Genomic DNA, 17,462 nt, shown 5'->3' with positions numbered 1-17,462 from the left:
CAGGAATGCAAGGACCTACAAGAAATAACTCATTTGGATGTTGTTCAACTTAATCAGCCCTGACTTCAAACTTATACATGTTTACTGAACATTAGGATTCAATTAGTGCATTGTGCATACCCAGACATGCTGGACAAGTAAAAATACTGTACAGTACACCATATCCAACCAGAGAAAAAGTCTGTTTTGCAATACTGTGACTAAAGTCACTATGGGTGTTGCATTACATGACAGTGTCCTGAATCTTGCTGAGCCACTGTACCACAATTTGGTGCCAGTAAGTCAACTGAAAATAGAATCTAGTTACTTGGAATGCAGATCTGCAGGCAGGTAGGGCAAATGTGAACGCACTGGGACAAACAAGCTTTATATTAGTGGTGGATGAGATGATAAAAGATGATAAAGGAAGATACTCTTCAAATAGTTTTAACCATTTTAAACACTCCTTTACACCACATCAGTATGCTTTCAGATATTTTGTAGTAATGTTTTATTTGATATTATTTGAATTCAGTCTTTCTTTTCTTATGCTTAGTGTACACACACGTTTAAATGATTGTGTAATAAGCCTTTTCTAGGTGTGGTGATAAGATAAAAATAACAGAAATTCCTAGTCTGGATGTATGGGGTTAATAGGGAAAGAAATGTTAATGTCTGTTTTCTCATGTTCATGATCTATTTCTGCTACTGAGTTCATGTGGTGAGTTTTGTTTAGAAACCTGTAACAGGGATTCCTAAAATTGCCTTTACTTTTTTGTAAAAAATAGTTTTACCCAAAAATCCTAGAAAACTCCATTACTTGATATTTTTGCAGATCATTTAGGTACTAGCCTTAATGTACTTTTTTGTTATTGCAATGCCAGTAGATGTTTTTTATTTGATCAGATGTACTTTCATGCCAAAAATAGTGATGTATAGGAGACAAGAAAGTATATTTTCTGTATTGTAGTTAATATTACAGTTAATGACTTCAGCATCTCCATTGCTCTTTTCACTATTATCCACAAACAAAGCAAACTGTTTTATAAATATATTGTTGGTACAATATTATGGATAGTTTCCTGTTTTTGAGGCTTATTTGTTTTAGGTTTTCAGTTCTTAATGCACATTCCACTTTTGTTTAGTTCTCTTTAATCTAGCACCTTTAAAGGGTTCTTCAATTGTAAATCAATTTAAAATCTCGGTATAAAGATAGAATCTTCAACCAACAACAAAAAAACCCCAGTGAGGAACCAATTTTTATCAGAGCACACTTGTGTAAAATAAAGCACTGTACAAAGACAATTCTGTGTAATTAAACTGTGATTTATTGTCACTATGGGTGCAGGGAATAGAGTCGCTGATTTAGAGCTCCAGGCTTCCTGATTTTGTTCCTGATCTATGATTATTCTCTGTGGCATTTCTGAACATATTCTCCCAGGGCTTTGAGGGTTTCCTTTACACCCCCTACCTACCCCAAATATTACTGTAAGACAGTCAACTATGCTTATTACTCCTAGGTGTAAATGAGTGTGTGGTGCCCTGCAAAGTGTCTTATCTACATTAAATTCCCTCCTCACACCAATCTTTCCACTATTGATGTGCTCTGGATTCACAGTGATCCCGATCAGGATAATGTGGTTATTAAAGATGAATGAATGAATGAATGAATGAACAAATGAGGCCCATTTTAATTTTGTTTTAATTTTTTGTTACCCTCATTTCTTTTTTTTTTATGGAACCAGATGTAGAGCCTTTTTCCAACATGGCTTATAAACCTGAAGAGTGTCCAACTCCATGCAGAGCAGTTTGACTCAGTCTTATTTCCAGCAGCTCTTGTGTAGCTCTGATTTCCTTTATTAAAATCTCTTTTACATCCTCTACTTCTGCCTGCAGAAAGGAGCGAACCATGCTTTCCAGGGTCTAGAGTCAAATAACATGGTTAAGGAAGTGGATTAAATACACTTAGTTCTCATCTGTAGATAGAATCCAGTATAAATGTTACTAGTATATAAAGTCTGAATCTCTTAAAAGCACATGTTCCTAGGTTTTTGTATAACACCATTTATAAATGAGACATGTTGATTTCCATCCAAACATTTTATAACCTCATTAGGTTTCCTACATTTTAACACAAATTCAGCTTTCAGTAGGAGTAAAACAAATGCATTCATTTAAACCGGTTTATGGAAACTGCTGCTGATGCATGGGTGTTTAAAGGTGAAGTGCTTTTAACTGATTACAGGATAGCATCTGGCCTTCTTGCTTTTGTGATATGGAGTTGGTGAGTCACATACTGATAGTTTGTCTAAATATACTCACATCTAAGATACAGACAAAGAAAGATAATCTCTTATTGAAGTCCTGTGCTACCACAAGCCACTGTGTGTGGTGTTTGTGTTGGTAGCTTGGGTGATGAACAAATGATATCTTTTTTATTACAAAAAGATATCTTTTTGGTGTTTAGATCTTTTGGAATTTGATGACCATGAAGGAGACAGCATATAATTTACATAATTTTCATACTTGTGAGTAAGGATGGGGTCATTCTGAATAGATAGAATGGATAGAAATGATGCATTAGCTTCACCAATTACCACTTATTTAACTGATAATAAATCTTTTCTTGTGGTTTCTTTTCTTAAAGTACTAACTGTCTTTTCGACTACTGAGACCACAAAGCACTGCTGTAAGTCACCCTGGATAAGGTCGTCTTTTATATGCTGGTTTGATTAATTGTAAATGTTTCACCATTATTAAAAAATAACTAATACATTAATTCACAGTGTACTTTCTGTCTGAGGAACAGAGTGGACCAAATGTGGCTTTTTTCCTTTCTTTTTTTAAGTGTCATAAGACTTGTTAATATGTGCTATCAATAAGAATGGTAATATCAGTCATAAATTAAGAAACTCTAGTACCTGTTTCTCTAGTCTGTCCTCCAGTGAAAGGTCGCTTAGTCTGACTTGCTGCTTTGACAATATCTGGGCCTTAGCCTGTTCTTTGAGTCTATGGATTTCTTCAAGCTTTACTGTCTCAGCTGCCATTAGTTCTTTCAAAGCCTTCTGCTTCTCCCAGACTCCCAAATCAGTTCCTTCGGATAGTGGTAAGGGATGTGGTGGTACGTGAATCTCAAGGTGGGAGTGCATGCACTGACGGTTCACCTCTTTTTTTAAAAAAGCTTGATAGAGGCACTGATGATGGATGTAGGTCTGCACCATAAAGTCATACATGGTGGTGTGATGATAGGGAGTAAGTAGATGATCACACTGTGATAGCCATTTCTGGATCAAAGACAGAGCTTCAGATCTTTTCACACCTGATGCAGTGGATTATAGAGGACCACACATAAATTCAGTCAGGTAACTGACAAATCCATAGGGTTTTATGAGTGTAATGTTTGATTTCATGTTTTTGCAGTGCTAGAACATGGTCTGCCATACTTACAGGTGATCACAGACACAAGCCCTCTTTGTCCAGCTGTTACTCAGCTGTTTGTTAAACTGTATATGATATGGATTTATATTCATAATAAGTGAAACATACAAATGATTTGTGAAGCATGTATTCAAGAGCCCTGACTCACCTCTAAGCTCAGGGAGGAGCTCTTTACTCAGATTTGCTATTTGGGCCACTGCAGCCCATGGAAGCCCACGCTGTACTGAGAACATCACATTCTCATACACAAATTCTTGGTGTATATATTGCCTCTGGTCGTCGCCTTCAAATTTTTCCACTGAAAACAGCTGCTCAGGTGCACTATGCCTTCATCTCTCTGAAACGTAAAGGAGAACTGTGGCAGTAAGGCTGAAGTGACAGTACGTGCTCCTGATGATGGGGAAAGAGGCGTGATTATATGAACGCCCACATGCTTTGGCACCCGTACCTATAATCACTCTCGACTGGTCTACTGCACCATTATTTAGTGAAATGGTACTGGAGGTAAGCTTCTGCATTGATCACACTAGCTGCAATCCATTACGCAATGCATTTTATGTGTATGATGGAAATTGTAGCAGGCATGTATGATGTAAAACAGGCATGTATGATGTGGGACTTGTTGCATCTGCAAATGCAGATACTAGAGTTAGTCAGGAAAAGAATGGAGTTAGGCCAGCCGGATAGTAATTTTGCTTTCAGTGTAATGTTAAATAAGTAGTACACGATTTAAAAAAAAACTAATGCAAACATCACCTTAAATCTAGCGACTGTGATTTGTAATGTCTGCTCCCTGGGCTGCGCATGCACTCGTTTCTGACCGGCCTTGGGGATGGATTTCAATCTAAAATCTAGCTGTATGTGTATGCAGTACTTAGCAAACACTACATGCGATAGAAACGTGTACAGTGAACAGCTGTTACCTTGAGCCTCGCTGCCTTCTGTATCACCGACTTTAACGCTTCCATTGCGGCGACTGCTGCTGTTTGGAGAAAGGTTGTTACTAGGGAGACACGCGCTGCCATTGCCTGGTCACGTGACCCGTTCGACAATAAGACTGCATAGGCGTCGTGTTTACTGAGCACTAAGCACACCAGTTACACATTTACCACCTGAGATCTCAGTGTTACTGATAATCAGAGATCCTCTGCATTTCCTAAACATAATAATAATAATAATAATAATAATAATAATAATAATAACACTCTATCCTATACATTTTTAATTTCGGCAACTTTTTGCCATCTCCTATAAAGCTATCCTTTATTATTATGTGTTAGAAATATTTAACTGATGATTAAATTAAATATAAATAATAATTTTATTTTATATTATTATTATTATTATTATTATTATTATTATTATTAAGTAGATGAAGATGACGATGATGAACAACCTATATACAACCTATGTTAACATTTAAAAGAGTCAAGTGACAAATAAAATAATTCTAAATGCAGCACAACAACAGCTTTAGTTTTGCTTGACAATGCCATAAAAGGAAAGTCAAGTTTATTTCTATAGTGCTTTTTACAACACACATTGTCTTAAAGCAGCTTAACAGAATTGTAAAAGTTTAGATGAATGGTGTGTATTTATCCCTGATGAGCAGCCATGGCGACTGTGGCAAGGAAAAACTCCCTTAGGTGTTATGAGAAAGATACCTTGAGAGGAACCAGACTCAAAAGAGGAACCCATCCTTCAAACTGTGTTTGAAGAAAACAAAACTGTGAAATATGTCATAATGGTGTTGTCAATTGATTGTCATGAATCAAGACAAATAATGTATTAATTAACAATAACCCTTTCACTTGTTCTCTTTCGTGCAGTGAATCGGCTAACACGATTTTACTAGAGTAAAAGGTAACTGAGTGAAAAAATAAATGAAACCCTAAATATCAAAACTGGCAGTATGGTAGGTTGGGCATGTAATATTGTGTTATGTTATATTCCACTGGTATATTTGCCAGACCTAAATTATTCTTTGCTTACATTTAAAACTAAAACTATGTTTAAGGGATCTTGCCATACACTGTTACGGTTGGAGAAGTAAGAGTTAAAATGTACTGGCACAGATGGTGGAACAGAATAATCCTCTTTTATTGCAGTCACTCCTCCCTGCATGGAGGTCTGCATGTAGCTGATAATTATCCTAATGGAATGAATGAAGACAAAGTGAAGAAAGCAACATACAGATGTGCCATCCTTGTAGTGGGTCACTGTGGCTGCTGAATGACACGCCACCATGCTGGATCGGATACTGTTTTCATCTTTATAGACATTTTCAGTGTTTCAGGGCCTGCTGAAGTAGCTTCCTGGAATCATTAATAGCCAGCAAAAGAGTTTGGATGTTTTTGGCACAGCCTTTTGAAACGATGAATCCATCACTAAAGGGTAAGCTGCTGAACTGTGCAATGCAGTGTAAAATTAGTGCAATAGACAGAATAGCTGTGATTCAGAAAGGGTTATCAAAAAGGGCCTAGACCTAATATACAATATATGTGAATAAAACATAATTTTATAAAATGATTGGTAGAATAATGAGAGATACATTGTTATGTGTATAATGCAGTCTATAATAATTTCATGCTGTCAAATCCAATAATTATAATCAGAGTGGAATAAAAGCTCTGCTGTCATTAAATCCTGTGACCTAATTAGGCTTTATGCTGACTTATCAGATTGTGGACTAAAGAAGCACACTCGAAACACTGTAGGGTGTATAGGGTGATTAATGCTGTTCTGTCACTCAGTTGTGATGTCTAATTACAGTCAAATTTTCATGTTGATTATTTTATATTGTTTATGCAACACATTAACTGATGAGTTAATTTAATGATTCTGTGTACACAACTGTTATATATATGAAAATAAAGTCAATTTTAAATTTAAAGACTCATTAGTTTCAGCTAACGACCCGTGGCACCTGTTTGCAAATCAGTCACACAGATTTGTAAAACATCTATCAAATGTGCAAATAACAAACTCCTGTCTGTTTCGGTTGTTTGTCTTCAGGAATAGGCATTTTTTGTCAATTCTAATTAAAGTGCCAAAGTGTCTTTTGTCTGTGCAATACAATGATTTTAGCATATTTTGCATCTTTTGCACCTTTGGCACCTTTTCAAAGCTGTAATTTTCTGAATTGTAATCTTCTTTTGCCTATTTCATAACAGACTTTCAGACTTTAAGAAGTGGGCAAATGAATACATCCAGAATATTAAGGCCTAAGTAAGCTTTGGAAGCCTGTTTCTGTCAGACAAAATAGTAGTTATATCATATATCAAGTCTTAAAAGGTTAGAACACTTAGAAGGTATATCTCAAGTGCCTATCTATGCCATACAAAAAAAATAGTCCCCCCTAATGATTACTAAATAGGCTATTACAGTTGGTAAACTAACTAACACATTAGTTAATCCAACTTATTGCACACATCAGTTATTTTGTATTTTGGATCTTAATAAATCAGAGCTTTTTGTATTATGCATGTGATGTTGAATCCCTTGAGAAGCTGTTATGCCATTCCCTTGGATTTCAGCAGACAGCCTTTGGGCTCTAAACATTTCTTTAACAGATTAGTGAAAAGAGTGCCTGACAGGGCTTCACAGCATTTGTTCCCACGAGTCTCGCAAGTGCGTGCTCAAGTTTGTAATACTGTGTGGAAGAGTGGAGGATTACTAATGAAGTCTGAAAAAGGATTTACATGAAAGTTATTGTTACATGAAAGTATTTTATACTGCAAGTGATCATTTCCTGTTGTGTCCATTTTTAATTCTATGTTTTCTTTATGGCTTTTAAATCTGAAAAATAGCCTGTGATACACTTTAATATTACCACTGATTGTGTTTGTCTTCTAGCACTACTGCTGAACATGTCAGAGGTATTTTAGGTTCAAGAATGCAAAATCTTGACATTATAAAACACGTCTGAAATGTTGTTCTGAAGTTTAATTATAAGCACTGTGGCTGTGTTAAACGGAAGTAACGGAGGGTCACTTTACTTTAAGGTGCTCAGGTTGTGCCAGCTTTACAAGAGCTTACATTAAGCCACTTTCTGTCAGTGTAGGAGTGACTTAACAGTAGCACATGTTTTGCAAAACAGAAAGTAATAATGTAAAAGTACAAACAAATGCAATTATTTGATGTATGATTGTGAATGTTAAATATTACTGTATTAAGATATAAAATATTACTGAGATGACTAAGAATATGTCTGATAAGGTCTGTAGGTATATTCTAACATAATCCTTTACTATTGTGTGAAAAAAAAATCATATACACATTGCACACTTCTCTATGGAAACAGGAGCATGTAATGCTGTGCACAAAGCTCATAGTGAATATTAGAAGATGTTAATGCCAGTTACATTTCTTCTCTTCAAATTGCAGTAATGTCACAGTGTTTTTTTCTTAAGCGTGTGCGCATTTGAGACAGTGGGTGTATGTTTATAGAGCCAGTGTCTGTCCTGGCAACCAGCTGCACTTAATATCCATTATAATGAATATGCTATAAAAAAAAGAAAAACAACAACAAAAAAAGAACATGCAGTTCCAGACACTAGAGAATGTTTTTTTTTCTCATGGTTTTTTACCTTACTTGTATATCTTTACACAATGTGGGCTTTCTTGGCATGTATCTAATACTTGCCTTGACTTCAGAAATCTTCAAATGATTAAAGAAGCTTTGCAGTCTATCCTTCCAAAGGACATACTTAATGGCTGCATCTTTAGTAGCAGGTTTTCTAACATACGTTACCGTGATGTTTGGTGCACTTCACGCAGCTGGATGCAAAATAAAACATGCTACTTTCATTGATTTTCTAAATTTGTTTTAATTTTTCTAAATATTCAAATTATTATAATATTGAATTGGATCATGTGTCATCTAATTATAAGTATATTTTTTTAGTTTTTACCTTAATAGTATAAATATAGTTTTTATTTCAGGTAAAGAAATTAGAAGTATTTATATCTACTAAACATTAAAAATTAGAGTTGGTGTGGATTAGTGTTAGAAAAATGTGCTATTCTGATTTTATTCTAATAGACCACAAACATCAGGTGTCGATCTGGATGTGCAAAATATGCACATTTCGAGTTGGTTAAGGTTTGGTTCATTTTGCAATATTACGATGATAATACTAACAATATGATAATTATATATTTACCCACATTAACATGAAGCTAAAAAACACAAAATCATATCAAACTCATTTATAAAGGCAAATCATTACTTATTAATATCTTCATGGCTTATATTTTATGGGCTGAAATAAATTTTCATCACATTCATAATAATGCAATATACTCTAGCGTAATGAAGTTATTAAGGGTTTATATCAACTTTGAAGATTAAACTGCACAAATAAAACCCAAATCCTATTTCATTTTTATAATGACAATTACTGTATGTAATCTTGTATTATTATTTATTTTTTTTATAATAGAGGTTTATGTTTATGTTTATGTTATATAAACCAAAGATAGCATAGATAAATTGGGCTCATGCGACCATAATGCAGAACCTTTAGAAGTTTCAGCAGTTGCAATGTTGTTTGTTTGTGATCTATTATTAATCCAGTATGGATAGAATTATCTAACCATGCAGAATTTACACATAAAACATAAGATATGACATAGATGCTCTTTAATATAATTTGTCTATTTATTATTTTGTTCTATGATAATGCAACCTGTTTTATTCAGTAGAATAAGAATAAGTAGAATAAGTGTGTCTATTGAAGGATATCTCTGCAAATGAAACATCATTTGTAACATTTTAATGATGATTGTGCTATTAACTTATCCTTAAATAGGAAGCATTTGGCAGTGTTAATGATACAGACTTTGTCTCCAACAGCAACCAGGAAGTCAACCAACTAGGAAGAATGCAGAGTGCAGGCTTCTCCAATTCAAGCTCACAGATTAGGAATGATTCTTTGTCTCGTCTCTCAAATGTGACCACTGCCACCCCAGCCAAAAAAATAACTTTCTACAAGAGTGGAGATAACCAATTCAGTGGAATCAGAATGCCCATTCATAAGCGAAGCTTCAAATGCTTTGGTGCCTTGCTGGACGACCTTTCACAAAAAATGCCTTTGCCATTTGGTGTTCGTACGATCACTACACCCAGAGGAACTCATGCTATTCAGAGTCTGGAGCAATTACAGGATGGAGCCTGCTACCTGTGCTCTGATCGCCACTATGTTAAGCCAATCGATATGGAGGTTGCAGGGAAACGGCCTGCTGTATGGCACCACAGCTACCCACTAAATCACCGGAGGAAGCCGTCCCGACCTGATGAGCCACCTACAGAATATTCTGCCCATCACTACTATAGACAACCAAAGAAGATTGTGCTGGTGAAGAACAGTGACCCTGCAGTGAGAAGGTCCATCATTTTGAACAGAAAGAGAGCTCGCAGCCTTCGTGTCTTTATGGATGAGATCTCTGAACTCATGCAGTGCCATGTCAGGAAGCTGTACACCTTGGAAGGACGGAAGGTCAGCCATTATTTCTGCTTTTGAGCTTTTGTGGAGACATCATGGAGTTTCTTGTTACATTTAAAGGCAGTGTTGTAACCAAAATTGCAACCCCTATTCTAATATCATGTGATGCTCTACTAATCTAAAAATCCTTATTAAGTGTGCATATATATATATATATATATATATATATATATATATATATATATATATATATATATATATATATATGATTAGATTTTAACCAAATTTAAAAGATATTTTCCCTCACTGTTAATTACCCATCAGTTTTGTTGAAAAATCAACCTAATTCTCTTAAGGGAATGTGTATCAAGTGGCCAGTATTATTGATGGTGCTTAAATAATAAAAGAAAAGAGTTATTGAGCTTTTGAAAAAGTATACTTTGTATGCATGTCACCACTTGTGTGTGTGTGCTGACTTTATATTTGTACTTCTGCAGATTGATAGTACACAGAGCTTGATGCAATGTCCCAGTGTGCTGGTATGTGTAGGCAGAGAGCCCTTTAAGCCGCAACTTCTGGAGAATCTGAGAAAGAACTCAGAAGAGAAGTTGCCTGGGATAGGTGCAAGGTCACACTCCAGCATCTACAGCGAGGGGCATGACAGCAAGAAAAATGGTATTGTCTTAAGATATGAATTAGAATGTTTTTTTTTGTTTTAAGAGGGAGAGATGACAGTGTTTATTTATTTGATAAGTTGTTCTATTTTGGAGACCAAATGTCCATATAGTACACTACAGTAATATAAAAACAGCAATATAAAAACTAATAAAACATATGGTTAATCAAGTGTTAATATGATTTCCATTAATATATAAACTATTTAATTATGCTAATATGTAGATCAGTGGTAAGGGTTGAGACAGTAGATTGTTTCTTTAAAAAAAAATTGCTCAATCTGATTTTTCATACTGTATTTACAGTAAACTTTGGACTTGAGGCGAAGAAGAGTGTCATCCATCCAAGGTCAGATTCAAGTAACAAATCTACAAGGTTCTCCCTTTCATCAGGTAAATCCTACGCAAATGGATCAGGCATGACTTCAGGGCAGCCGGGATGTGTTACAAAAGAAGTTGTAATGAAAGATGATGTTGAAAAAAGGGTTCTCATTAACAAAGATGGCAGTTTGTCTGTAGAAATGAAAGTTCGGTTCCGCCTTGTCAATGATGAAACTCTTCAGTGGTCCACTGAAATCAAGAAATTGCCAACATCTACAAATGAATGTAATCCTTTAGAGGAGACAGACCCTCACTCTCACTGTCTTCAAAATAAAGCTGTATATTCTGAACCAGAGTCTAATGCTGAATGTGGGGCTGAGGAGGCATGTTCATCAAAATGTCACCAAATGGACTGTATGGAATCCTACTGTCAAAATTGTTGCAACCATAGTCAAGGGTATGACATCTGGAAAAACCCCTTACACAAGGATAATGGAACCTGTGGAACCAGGAGCTGCTCTAATTCTGCTGAATCATCTGATAAAATTATGCACCAAAAGGCATCTGTTGACAGTGTGTATACAGTTTCCAGATCCAGTGAAGAATATACTGAACATGTGGTAGAAACATCTTGCTTTCAGCAGACTATTGAGGAGAGGGATACAAGAATTAAGTATTGCTCAACAAGTCGTTGTTGCAGTCAGAGTGAGGTGTCAACCAGCACCACAAAGTGTAATATACCCATTGACAATTGTGAGAGTAACACTAAGCGAATATGTCACCATAATGGTCATACGAAAACAGATAATGCACAATCTGATCATTTGTACAAAGCCAAAAATGTAAAGGAACATCTGAATTCTTCTACCTGCAATTCATTCATCATCGAGTCATTCATAAAGAAAAAGGACGATGATTATGATGACCTTTCCCCAAGCATTTCAAGAGCATCTCAGCAGTGTTCTGAACAGTACAAACAATTTGCATGTGTACACTGCTATGGCAGACAACAGTCACAAAATGTACAATCATCCTTTATAACACCTAAAGCCTCAAGCTGTACTGCTGATGCATTAAAATCCAAAAGCATGTATGCAACACCAGAACTCAACCAGGGGGTTCATGCAGACACTAATAGTATGGACTGTGCCATGTCTTCAGTTTCAAATGTGTCTTCAATGTCTCAATGCTGCTGCAGCCAATGCAGAGAAGCAGCATCAAGCATCCTGGAATCTGATCTGCAGGGAGGTTTAAAGAAAGAGGGTCAGAATTCAATGTCTGATGAGAGCAATGTGTCTAATAAATTTCAATCGAGAACAAATTCTGCATGGAAAGTGACATCAGACAATGGTGCTCAGAAAGCATGCAAAGAGAAAAAAAATAGTGGAAATAGATCTGTCTTGTCAACAAACACATGTTCCTCTGTAAAGTCCACAGTATGCCCTTGTTGTGGTGGTTGTGGAAGATTAATATCAACACTACCATCAAATATACAAGATAAACCAGTCCAAGAAGCTGAGGAAGTTGGTGAAGTTAAGCCATCTTGTCAGAGATCATCAACAGGGTCAGAGAGATCTAACAAATGTAGACATTGTGCACCAAAAGTGAATCTGCAATGTCAAACATACTTGAGAATATTTATCAAAATAATATAGCAGAGGTAGTGGTCAGGCATGCTTGCTCCCAAAGTGCATTGTTTGATTTATCAGATCGTTCCACTGATTCAGAACAATGCATTAAATCAAACCAGCATGTATGTGAGAGGTCATCTATTGCAGAAGTGATTTCTGAAAATACTAAATTGGATGATGTAGAAGGCAGGACTGAAAGTGACATGACAATGAAATCCATCGTGAATGCAAAGACAAACAGTGACATCCTAGATAAATTAACAGCATCAGAAACAGAGAATGAAATTGCTGAGGAATTTGGGAATTTGTATATAGCCCAGGAAAACAAAATAAAAGCAGAGAATGTGATGCAAGACTTTGATATTGGCACTAAAGAAAGAATCCCCAGTGTAATGTCACTTAAAACACACTCTTCTAAAGATTCTGACAAGTCCCACAAATCAAGCATTAAAGACACAGAAACTGCCTCACCACCAGTCACTGCAAGATCCATTACAGGCACTCCACATGTAAAAACAAATTCAGAGAGGTCAAAAATTGAACTGTGCAAGAGTGACAAAGTTACAGTGAAATCAAATGCATGCTCAGAGAGAGATTTTGAGTCAGTTTTAAATCCCACTGACATGTCAACCAGGCAGGAAACAACACAAAAAACAAATGATGCAAAATGTAGTCTACAGAATTCCTCACCAGCAGCCTCCCTATCACCAAAGCCACCAATTACAATCAAAAATGATAATCAAGCATTAAGTGTAAAACTTATTCATTCGAAAACATCTTCAAAATCAAGATGTGACAAATGTCACTGCTCTTCGAACAGATGTGTTGAAAAAGCCTCAAATAGTCACTCAGGAGAATCCAAATCTCCAGCTTTACACGGCATAATAGATGAACCATTAAGTCCAACAGCAACAACGTCTATCTCCCTTGGACTTGGTGAAGAACAGAGGTCTGAGGACTTCAATGAACAATCAATGGGCAACATATCACAAATCTTTAATGAGCCTGTATGTTCATCAGAGAAATATACCAGGGAACCGTATGCATTAGATGCTATTAACAATTCTGCAATAACAGAAACCAAAGATAGGGTCAAAACAGCTTTGTCTACAAGTTCTATGGTGTCAGATAAAACAAAAGGATCTAATTTCATGCCAGTTTCATGCAAGACTCCTGAAGTTATCTTCGGGGCTATATCTGAAAGTATCATATCAACCAAATTAAAAACAGAAAGCAAGATAGAGAGTCAACTTTTACAGAATGATGACGATCAAAAAATTTCAATCATATCTGGAAGTTCTAGTCAAAATAAAATAACCTTCAGAAAGGATACCTCCCATGGAGCTGCTACATCTAAAGATCAATGTACTGCAAAGAGCAAAGAAAGATCATCTTCAAACCTGGAAATAAAAGAAGCCAGGATACCTGACTCCAACAGTGCCGCGAGTGTGATTTCTTCCAAAACATCCAAATCAGGCAAGAAACTTACACCCAAGAATAAATATGTCACTAAGTCTCAAGTCTCACAAAAATGCATCGCACCTGATTCTCATGGTGATAGTGTTTTATCTCCCAGTCCAGATCTACTAAAGGACAAGGATACTGATGCTAAAACAGGCAGTAAAAGAGCAGGATCAAGCACATCAAACAAAAACTATGTCCTTGAACAGTTGCAGGATACAGACAGTAATTGTAAATGCAGCAGGGGCTATAAACAAAGAACAATTTGTGATACATCACAGAACAAAACTGAGAATCATTGTAAGGAATCCCTGATGCCATCTTGTTTACCTAATGCATCACCTACAGATGTTATAAATGACTGGCTTAAAAATATACCAAATGATGGTCCTATGTATGAAATGGATGATGAGTTCATTAAGGAACTTGATGCAAATCCCCTTCACATATCTGCTGTGGAAGAAGAAGGATGTTTTCGAAATGAATTCGGAGAACTCTCTTTAAAGCCAGTGAAAGTGAAAGAATATCAAGAAACAGGTGGACATGAAAGTGCAGATACTGGAACAGAAGATAAAAATACCACCTGTAATGCAAAACTGCCACATATGGCATTTCAAACTCTTGCAGACAACAGCGACTGTAGTCATCTCAGTCAGAAAGTAACTAACAGAGAGAATTTAAAAAAGAATTGCCAGTCCTCGATACAAGTCATGAAGGTCCTTTTAAGCCCAAAACTGGACAGATGCAATAGTTTGCCTGAAGTTTCGCCAACATATGGGAAAAAGTTAAGCACATCTGCCAAAGGTCTGCTAGACTGCCTTGCTAATTTACAAATGATTGACCCAGATCCAAAAATATATGACAAATATAGTGAAATAATAAGCACTCTCCAGGTACTTTGGATTAACAACCCCTCTGAAACTATGCAAGACAATCGTAAAATGCAGGGTCATTCAGCAGAGGATGAGGTTAACCTGAGGTCTTCATCCGGGGTTGATTTAAGCAGTGGTTCCATAGGGTCTGGCAAAGGAAGCATCACTGGTAGGCTTGAAAAATCTGAATCAGCACAAGGTAGAGCATCAGAAATAGCTGAACAGAAGGTCTTCCCACAGATTCAAAGAGCAGGTGAAAACATAAATACTTCAATTGTCTCTTCAGATCCTATAACTCCAGACATTGCTGAGAGGGTGCGATGCAGCCCGGAACATGAAAACCTAATTGAGGAAGTACAAAAAGATGAAGGCATTAAAGTCACAGATAATGTCTTTCAGACTGATGAAGAAATTATAGATCTAAAGGATATAGTGGGAATCTCGACAGGGACCTCTGAGAATAATGGAAATATTGAATCAGTAGCTGTAGCTGATAAAGAAACAAATCCATCAGAATGTTACAACTCAAGAACACTACCATCAGATCAAAAAGGTCAACTGACTAAGATCATTTCACAAGACCCAGATCCAGTGTGGGTTCTGAGCTTGTTAAGGAAACTGGAAAAGCAATTTATGTCTCACTATGTAAATGCAATAGCAGAGTTCAAAGTACGATGGGATTTAAATGATAACGAAACACTTAATCTAATGATCAGTGAACTGAAAGAAGAGGTTCATAAAAGGATTCAGTGCACTATAAATCGAGAGCTCCAGAAGATCCAAAGCCGAGCTGGTAGAACACCAAGGCCACCAGCAAGCATGCTTTCTAGAGATTCTACTGTTCAAACTGAGCAACGGCGAAGACGTCTCAAAGTTATGCAGAATAAACTTATTAATGCTTCAAAATGTGAAGAAATGAACAATGCTTCAGGTACTGAGTTCAGTGACCAGCGCAGTGAAGAGGAATATTGTCCGTGTGAGACATGTGTAAAAAAGAAGGTGGTATCTCGAGTTGCCCAGTGTGCTGAAGCTTTGAGCGTGGCTCCAGTTCTTAAGGATTTTGATCTTAAGAAAATTTTGCAAACAAAGAAACATCCCCTTGTTTGTACACCAGTCCAGTCCAAGCTGGATGAACAAAAAGTTCAGAAAGAGGGTTATGACAGCAGCAGTTTACAAGAGAAAAACAATTTTGAAGTGGTTTATGAGGACAACAAAGTAGATATTATAACAAAACAGATAGGCAAGGATTATATCTTTATTAAAGGGGAGACTAAGGATGAAATTATTACAGAGTATGGAATTCAGGCTTGTGAAAATCACGAAGGATGGAAGACCGCGAAGGTCGAACCAGTGGATCAGGAAGATGATGGGCAGGCTGCAAAAATATTTTATAATGATACTGATGAGGCAGACAGCAAAACAAAGAGAGAAAAATATGAAGTTGGAGAGAATTTGGAGGACAAAAGCACAGTTAAGAAGGACAATAAAGTAATGAATAGAGACTGTGACGAGGCTGAAGAGGCAACAGATGGAAATACAACAGCAGATGAAGAGCTATCAATGGAAGAAGATTCATCTAATGAAGTAGCTGCAGAAAAGAAAGAAACACAAAGCAGTGGAATGGAAAAGCAACAAGAAAATACATTGAAGGAAAACAAATCGAATGATGAAAGAGCTGAAGAGGAGGTGTCTGAAGGGGAAACAAATAAAGAGGGTGAATTTGGGGAAGATGAAAAAGAGGAAAGAGATGCGACAGAAGAGAAGGCAGAGATACCAGCAGAGAGTGAAGGAACAGCATATAGAACAGGAGAGGAAACACAATCAGCCAAAGAAGGCAAGATATCCAGGGACGAATAAGAAGAAGCTGAGAATAGTAATGCGACAAGCAATGAGCGAACACAAGATGATGTGCCTGCTGCTTCTAAGCCTGGAAGGAATGAACAAGCTAAAAAAATAAGAGGTGAAAAAACCACAAGGCAATATAAAGCTAAGATGGCCACTGAAAATAGCACAGATGAAAATCAGAGTGAATCTAGCGAGGTAGAAAATGAGTTTGGAAAGGAGTAACTTGAGTGCAAGGGTATGACATATATTCAGAAGCCAAGCAAAAAGAAAGATAGTATATCTGTAGCAGGACAGCTGGCATCTGAGGAGGAGGCTGGTGAACAGGCAGACACGGATTATTGTGGAACTGATGAAAAGCATCAAGCTGACACGAGAGCAGAGAATATTGAGATCCAAGGTGAGGGTCCTGAACGAATCTGTTGTGACAATAATTGTAAACTTATTACACATATAACAAAAACATCAACTGAATCCCAAACTGGATCATTTAAATTCTTTTAGTTTTTATGGAAAGTTTGAATGATCAAGATTCATAGTTATTCCTGGAATGTTTTCTAGAAATCTAGGGTCACTAAACAAAGACATTTTTAAGAAAATCCAAGTTAAAGTAAAATAACTGGAGTTTCAAGTCTCTCACTTGACTTTAATTAATGCACTTTATTTTTCTGTGAAATTTGAGACGTTTTAAGGTATTCTGAAATCTTAAAATGAAAATAATTGCTGAAACATATGCATCCTCGTTTTCTATACATTTTAATGTTATGTACACAGTTACAGTGGTCATTATGACTGTTT

The 17,462-nt window shown here is 36.4% G+C and overlaps 2 protein-coding genes across 2 annotated transcripts; one reads left to right on the top strand and one right to left on the bottom strand.

The window, feature by feature from the left end:
• Window positions 1-1,663: 1,663 nt before the first annotated feature.
• Window positions 1,664-4,494, bottom strand: c8h8orf74 (chromosome 8 C8orf74 homolog). The gene is made up of 4 exons (XM_046855464.1): window positions 4,341-4,494; window positions 3,566-3,754; window positions 2,901-3,298; window positions 1,664-1,902 (listed from the first exon to the last, which is right to left on the bottom strand). Exons 2-4 carry the CDS (start codon window positions 3,648-3,650, stop codon window positions 1,750-1,752), a joined length of 636 nt encoding a protein of 211 aa, XP_046711420.1. The 5' UTR covers window positions 3,651-3,754; window positions 4,341-4,494; the 3' UTR covers window positions 1,664-1,749.
• A 598-nt stretch (window positions 4,495-5,092) lies between these two features.
• Window positions 5,093-16,679, top strand: rp1l1a (rp1 like 1a). The gene is given in 5 exon segments (XM_046855465.1): window positions 5,093-5,811; window positions 9,275-9,917; window positions 10,361-10,538; window positions 10,844-12,510; window positions 12,513-16,679. Coding segments are annotated over 4 exon segments (6,627 nt in total). The 5' UTR covers window positions 5,093-5,811; window positions 9,275-9,302.
• The last annotated feature ends 783 nt before the right edge of the window (window positions 16,680-17,462 follow it).

Source organism: Silurus meridionalis, chromosome 8 (assembly GCF_014805685.1).
Source record: "Silurus meridionalis isolate SWU-2019-XX chromosome 8, ASM1480568v1, whole genome shotgun sequence".
Taxonomy (NCBI): Eukaryota; Metazoa; Chordata; class Actinopteri; order Siluriformes; family Siluridae; genus Silurus; species Silurus meridionalis.
The sequence above is the reverse complement of the archived record's forward strand: the minus strand, read 5'-3'. Positions and strand labels throughout refer to the sequence as shown.

Coding starts and splice junctions, on each gene's coding strand:
- c8h8orf74 (XM_046855464.1), bottom strand. CDS start 3,650: ATGTTCTCAGTACAGCGTGGGCTTCCATGGGCTGCAGTGGCCCAAATA. Junction 3,299..3,565: donor GCTCCTCCCTGAGCTTAGAG/GTGAGTCAGGGC, acceptor CCACTGCATCAG/GTGTGAAAAGATCTGAAGCT. Junction 1,903..2,900: donor AGGACAGACTAGAGAAACAG/GTACTAGAGTTT, acceptor ATTTGACTCTAG/ACCCTGGAAAGCATGGTTCG.